Below are 7,508 nucleotides of genomic sequence, written 5' to 3'. Positions count from 1 at the left end.
AAGATAGAAATAGATTCCAGACATTCAGAAATCAGAATAGAGAATAAATATTTGTCTTGGTCACATGATGTTGGTGACCTTTACTAGAGCCTAGAGGTAGCCCTAGTTGAACCATGGCTGCAAACTCAACGGTCGAAGCATGAAATATTGGTTGTCAAATTCCTGCCAAGCTTTATGGACGGTGCCTCAACTTGTTAAGGAGTGCCACTTAAATCCACAAACTATGAAAATACCTTTTCAGCAAACTAAACTTGTTAAATAATATACCACATGTCCATATCGACCACATCAGCAATTTATCTGACACGGCATTGCCACGGTGGCGCTGACGGTGTCTTTTACTTTTGATTTTAACCCCTCACGTCCTTGCACCAGCCGCCGCATCTGCATGCCATCGCGCCGCCCTCCAGCAACACCACGCATGCAGTGCCAGTGCCATCGCTCGCGCTGCGCCTACGCGCGCGTCGTGCGGCTATCGACGGCCCACGCGCCTCGCTGCCGGCCTCACTCGCACCATGCCTATATGTGCCTCCCCGCTGTTGGCAAGCCGGCCGGGCCACACCTGTGCGCTGCCCGCATTCTGCGCCTACGCTGCGAGCTCTGGCCGCCAAGCCTCGCCCAAATCCACTGGGCCAAAACAGTAGACATTCATGATGTTGCAAGTTAGCTACGGTAGAAGCTAAGCTAGCACTTGATGCGCTGAGAAATGGAACGGCAGCATCTTACAGAGCTCCTAAAAATGGACTGCATTGCTAGAGCTTGGCAAGAACTAGGAAAATGCATTTTCATATCCCAAGGATCCAGCTATTTACAGAAAAAAAAATCGCAGCTGAGAAATTCCACTCCTCAGTTTCGTAGTCTATACAAACATGCCGTGCATGTGCCGTAGCCTAGAGACGTCATACATACTCTGTACCACTACCATGGTTGCAAAATTAGCGTTCTGAACACCACGAGCAACGTAAAGAGCCTGCTGCCGGGCCGCTGCTCCCGTGCTACTCTCCCTTGGCGCCGGCGACGTTGGGCTGCCCCGCCCATCGCACCGACACCGTGAAGCTCTGCTTCTCTTTCAGCTCCGTGAACCGGAGCATCGGGGGCTGCACGATCACCGACACGTCCTTGAGCATGTCCACCACGGCGGTGTGCACGGAGTTTGCCTTGCCCACGTTGGTCACCGTGCGGTTCACTGTGATGGGCTGGGACAGCAGGTTGACGACGAGGGACGGGTAGTTCAGCTCTGCTTCGGTGATGGCCTTGAGGCTGCCGCAGGTGACGGGCCGGTGGGCGATCTCGGTGTCCGTGACGAATGCATGTCTCTTGTCTTACTCTCAGTCTAGAAGTGACGAAGCTTTATTCGCTCAAGCTACAGCAGAGTTTTCTAGTGTTTCGCACACACGCATCCCGCTTGAAACCTAAGTACACCGAAGCCATCAGCTGGGGTCATCTTCAGGATACGTTTCTCTCCGAAGTAGTCTTTTCCTAGCGAAATGAGCAACTCCGGAAGAAAACTACGCTGCTACGTATCCTACCGTCTATTCCCTCACCGGTTGCTTGAGAAGACCCCTTTGAATTACTCAATGAAAAGAAGCTAGATATCTCTTTTTTTCTGGTTGTTTGGTTATAAATGCTACATCTATAAAAAATGGCAACACCTATGAAAATTTTAAAGACGTCATGATATTGGCTTCTTACTTAGTTATTCATTGACGTCCAAAGTATATCGAGTATTCAACCATGCAACTGGCTTGGTAGAAGAAAACATATGATGTGGAGTTTGATGAATCTAACGGTTCCTAAGGAGCACATGAGAATCTTGATAATATAGGTGATGAACCATTAAATAAGGCTATAAAGAACATGCTGGTTGGATCCATCAAACCCAAAGAAGATAAAGATGATGTGCAAGTGATTGATATGCCCTCTTCATTAAATGTGCCATAAGATGATAACAAAGATGGAAGACGACAACCAAATGAAGATCCATATGTTTCCTAAGATTAAATGGTGGCACAAGCGCAAGATGTTGATGCTTCGCAACTTCCTCCCCGTGTGGTTGATAGAAGAAGCACGTCACTACTTCAAGCTCACCCATAAGACCTTATCATCGGGGGTCTTTCAAGGGGTGTGATGATTCGTTCTCAAAAGTTTACTTCATTTATTGAACATCACTCTTTTATTTCTTGCATTGAGCCTACTTGCATAGATAAAGCTCTCAAGGATCCGGATTGAGTGAGTGTCATGTACGAAGAATTGAACAACTTCATCCGCAATAAAGTTTGGACACTTAAGAATAACTAGAAGGCTTATCCGATTTCTCATACCGTGCTCTCAGGCTGTACCTCCACTATCACACCACGAGGTTGCAGAACACCCACTGCAAGAATGAACAGGGACTCTGATTTCTTGTACCGTGCTCTCCGGGCGTAGCTTCACTAACACACTTCCTAACACACGATTGCGGAACATGTCACCAATGTCATAGCTCCTGGCTCCGCGAAAATACCGGGCCTGTTTGATATGGAGCCCTGGGCTGTCCCTGCGCTTCGGGGCTGCGACCTCGCTTGTTTGATTCATTTGGCCCATGACCGAGCCCGGCTCGCCAGCTGCAAAAGACCCTCTCTCTCTCTCATGGCTCCCAGGCAACGAAGAAAAGGTCTGTTTCTCGGTGGCCAGGCCGGCGTGAGCGCTCGCGTGCGGCTTCGAGTCACCTCCCGAGTCCGTCTGTTTCACCCACCGCTCCTTTTCTTCTCCGTTGCGCGATGCCGCCCCCGCTTCCGGCATATCCTGCTCGAGGAATCAGCACATGGTGGCCACATCCACGTCACGCTCGGCGAAGGCGAGGACGAACATGTCGAAGAACCCCGACGCGACGCCGGGCGTGGCCCAGAGGTACGACACGGTGGCGAGCGCGAGCGCGACGCCGGGGACCGTGATGGTGAGCCTGTCGTTCTGGGGGAGCTGCCTCCCGCACGCTCGCCACCGCGTCTGGCCGCGCGCCGTCAACGCCAGTGCCGAGTCCGCCGCCGCCTTCATGGAGGTGCTCGCTGCGCTGTGCCTGTGCCTGTGCGACTGCGAGCAGGGAGCCGCGGCTGCGCGTGCAAAGCGGCGTGGCTACGCAGGACGCGGTGGGGGTGGCCTAGCATGTGTTCGACGAAATGACTGAGTAAAGAGCAAGGGTAGGATGGGTGGTAACGCTACCTCTTCCTGGATGCAAGGTAGCCGTATCCACTGGTACAGGTAAAACAAACACAATCTCAACACAGCCTGGCTCATTTGGTCTAGTGAATCAAACAAAAGCATATGTGCTCTCTGGCCTGGGGCTGACCGACAGGACGAGAACAGGTCCACTATTGCAGAGCTAGAGCCATGCTATACCCGCTATCTGGAATCTTACGCGAGACGCAACAGCGGTTCATGTGAAAATTGCGAGTTGGATGAGAATTCAAAATTAGGCTTGAGAGTTCAGAATTTCTGGAACTGGAATACTGGATGGCTTTTTTTATGGTTGGGCCGAGATACACAGCAACCTCTACAACGGCCCACCAGTTGGGCCGGGATACACTACCACCTCTACGACAGCCCATAGTGGCCTGACTTACATCGGTTTTATTAGGTCTGGCAATCGTCGTCGCGTTCGCGTACCACGACTGTCCAGTCTCCACTGCTAATCTGTTGTTCCTGCGGCGCCGTGGCTCACCCACCGTCCAGCACAGCACACAACAGGCACGGCACCGTCGGCACGTAGCCACGAACTCATCCGTGGCCGGTTGCAATCGGCACCGCACGTAGGCACGTACTCAATACTCATCGCGACCATACTCAATACTCGTACGCACGTGCGGGGAGTGGAGCAGAGCAGGAGAAAGAGGAGGGAAGGAAGAATAAGACCCAGACGATGACATGTGGGCTCCATGTGTCAGCGGTTCAACCCTTCTCAACCCATAAACTAACCCCTAACCAAACAAGAAATCGGTCCAACCCATCCCTAAAAACTCGGTTAGACACAACCCAACCACTTGGTCCTCAAACCAAACACATGGCTAATGTACCACCACTCCAACTCGGCGCCTCTTGAGTCTGAGTCCCTCGGCTCGGCGAACACGCGAGACCCGACCATTTCCCGCAGGAACGAGATGCCACGGGCTAGTGAAGAAGCTACTAGTGGCAGCACCTTTGTTATATGCTAATGAAGACGAAAGATTTATTCCATGCCCTGAAATGGTTACAGTTGCTAAAGGGTAATTAGCCTTTTCTTTACTTTCGTCTTACAAAAGTGGTATTACAGGTATTAGGAGCACTATATCACAACACTCTTTAACGGATGCTTTCTCTCACAGTAAATCAGCCATGGCCGGCTTATCAGCTGAACAGTATTTTTCTCAGGGACGATCCCTTCGTATCACTTCACTTGCTCATGAAAGCGATGCCCTTCTGAATGCTCTCGCGCAGTTCCTTCTTTGCCGCTTCCAGACCAGCTCTGTTTCCCCAGAGATCGAAGAAGCATTAGGCCAATGAATTTCGGAGATCGAGAGAATTCATCATCTAACAATTTTGACGCAATGGAACCACATTATTAAGCTACTGAGTGTGTATAGCAAGGGTACCTCTCAAAATCATTCAAAGGTCCAAGAGGGAGGATCTCCTCGGCTCCACCACGGCCAAGCCTCACTTTTGTTGCAAAGAACGGCAGTTCTATAACCTGATGCCAAATGCAAAAACAGAAATAAGTACAGCCCCCCCGTGAACTAAGATAAGGTCGATGTTAGGATGGTATGTTATGGACAAAATATACAGATTTCGTGTGAGGATACCTCGGATGCAACATATGAGCATTCCACAATGCCAGCTTCGCCCCGCATAGCTCGCAAGCATGCATCAGCGAATTTTGCAGCAGCAAAAGCCTGAGGTTTTTCTTTTGTTAGTATAGAGAGTAAACTTGGTTACCTAAAGTAAGCTATCATGTATAAGTATAACCTACCATTGACAGAGTCGCAGAACCTGATCCAGCCTTTGCCTGAAATCAATGAAAACAATATTCAGTACTCATACATTTTTTTCAGTTAACTGGAAATTACTTCAGGAAGCAGGCAAAATGGACTTGTGGCAGTTTCACACATGCATAATGCATGAGGATATGCAACTCCAGGTATGCAATTTTGAGATGACATCATCAGTTTCATTGTGGTTGTTTAAAGCCATTCTGTTACATTTGTGATATTTTCCTCAAACTCATATTAAATATTGCGAAATTGTTAGAACTAATGTGTAATGCATAAGGGCATGCAAAAGGGTATGCCGTAGGCCTTCAGCTAGAAGAATCTCATTGTTTATCAATGTTGCAACCTCAGCTAGCCCTCAAAACTCAAGCATGGTCAAATACTTAGTCTTGCTGTCACGACCCCCGGCAAATAAAACAAGTGCATTCAACTGAAATCAATCAATTTATTGACATAAATCATATATACATGACAGCACTGAAAGATGGATTTGTGCTATATATTTCTCCACTAGCAACATCACTATGTAAGCTTTATGCAGAGAAAATAATACATCATAATACGTATCAGTTAGAGATGCATGTTCACCAAATGTTTGATGGACAAAAAAATCGATCATGTAAAGCTCATCTCTGTTTTGGCACAGAGAATATCAGATGAAGAGCTTAGACTAGAGCAGAGCAATATTCGTTATACCGGTTCGGTTAGACCCAACTTCAGGCAGTAAAGTCAAATAGCATTGTACCTCCACAACTTCTGTGCCACCATTCTGTATGCGGTCTGTCAAATATTTGATTTCATCCTGAGTGAATGAGCTTGGAGGTGTGACCTGCAGATAATCAGGTTTTAAATCAGGACCTAGTGTCATAGAAGCTAGATAATATTTCAATGTTAACATTCCCATGTGATGAAATCAGAATATGATCAGTACCTGGGAGAGGAGAGGCAATATAGTTACCCCAGCATGCCCACCAACAACAGGAACATTGACATCTCTTGGATCAACTCCAAGCACTTCGGCCTACAATATGTAATATGAAGCAGAAATGCAAATTACCAATTGAGAAGTACAACGACCCTACTACTACTAGAGTACACAAGTATTCCAGGTTCTTAAGAGATGCTAAGTATTAGGCTTCATACCACAAAGGTGTTGGCCCTTGCAACATCGAGCGTTGTCACTCCAAGAAGACGCTTGGGATCATAAGTTCCAGCTTTCTTGAAAACCTCAGCAGCAATGGGGACAGTTGAGTTCACTGGGTTGCTGATTAAATTCACAATTGCATAAGGACAGCATCTTGCAATGCCTTCACAAAGTGTCCGAACAATCCCAGCATTTTTGTTGAATAAATCATCCCTTGTCATTCCTGGTTTCCTAGGCAGACCAGCGGGTATGATTACAAGGTCCATTCCTGTAAGTGCTGCATCAAGCTGCTGTGCCCCAAGGAAGCCACGGACCTGAAAAGAAGTTTTACCAGAGTTATTATCTGGACTAAGTGGATGTTCACATTTGAAGTTTTTTGCACCTAGGTAATTTTGGCCAAGGAAACAGTGTATAATCAATTTAAGCTGTTTGAAAAATATTGGAGTTCAAATACATTTTTTGCACCTAGGTACTATGACACTATTTTCTTTTTCTTTTCAAACTCCAGAGAGTAATTGTATCTTTTTTCCCTTTTCTTTGTGCTCTGTTTCTTTTAGGCATTACAGACACCAAGACCTGAACTATATACTCAATTGGCATGTGTAACATAATTATAAACAGAAGTTCTAGTTGGTTTTCTTTTTAAGTACAACAACAATGTTGTGAACGGTGTTCTGAAAACATCAGTAGCCTAACAACTACAATCAGCGAAACATAATGATTCACAATAACAAGTAACATAATAATAACATAACGAGCTGGTGAATCCAACTAGTAGAAAACTAAAAAGCCGCAGAGTTGATCAATTGGGTGCCTATTGTGACAAATCAATTAACTAAGTGCCTAACCTGCCAAATCCATCAGTTGGCACATAGAACAATCAAACCCTGCTGTCTTGCTGATTGTATAGCAGCATCACAGAGGTTGTAGCCATCACTCCCGAAAGTACAGTACCACGGATCGAGTGCGAAGCACCAGGGAGGGGGAGAAAACGTTACCACAGCGCTGGTGTCCATGTGGCTGATATCGGCGGTGACCCCGGGCGTGTTGACGACGTCGTAAAGGTGCAGCACGGACAAGAGAGGATTCATCTTCATGAGCAGCGACAGCGGCTGTCCGATCCCGCCCGCGGCGCCCAGGATCGCGGCCTTGAACCCCGGCGCGCCGCCCTTGGCGCGGCACACCGCGGGCCTCAGCGCGGACGCGCCCGCGCCTTCCTCCATCTGCGGGCGCTGGGGGTTCAGGTGCGCGGCGACGCGAGCGAGGCGGTGGGAGGGAGCGCTGGAGTCGGGCTGCATGGCGGCTCCTACTTCCGCGGAAGCCGGGGGGGGGGGGGGGGGGGGGGCGCGCGGGTGGGAGGCGGCGGA

The 7,508-nt window shown here is 48.4% G+C and overlaps 1 protein-coding gene across 1 annotated transcript; it reads right to left on the bottom strand.

The window, feature by feature from the left end:
* Window positions 1–4,228: 4,228 nt before the first annotated feature.
* LOC136517193 (malate dehydrogenase, glyoxysomal-like) lies at window positions 4,229–7,483 on the bottom strand. The gene is made up of 8 exons (XM_066510724.1): window positions 7,140–7,483; window positions 6,141–6,455; window positions 5,929–6,018; window positions 5,743–5,826; window positions 4,979–5,014; window positions 4,812–4,901; window positions 4,605–4,699; window positions 4,229–4,477 (listed from the first exon to the last, which is right to left on the bottom strand). Exons 1-8 carry the CDS (start codon window positions 7,437–7,439, stop codon window positions 4,405–4,407), a joined length of 1,083 nt encoding a protein of 360 aa, XP_066366821.1. The 5' UTR covers window positions 7,440–7,483; the 3' UTR covers window positions 4,229–4,404.
* Between the last annotated feature and the right edge of the window lie 25 nt (window positions 7,484–7,508).

The sequence above is a fragment of the Miscanthus floridulus genome, chromosome 2 (genome assembly GCF_019320115.1).
Source record: "Miscanthus floridulus cultivar M001 chromosome 2, ASM1932011v1, whole genome shotgun sequence".
In the NCBI taxonomy this organism is placed as follows: Eukaryota; Viridiplantae; Streptophyta; class Magnoliopsida; order Poales; family Poaceae; genus Miscanthus; species Miscanthus floridulus.
This window is presented reverse-complemented; position numbering and strand designations above follow the sequence as displayed.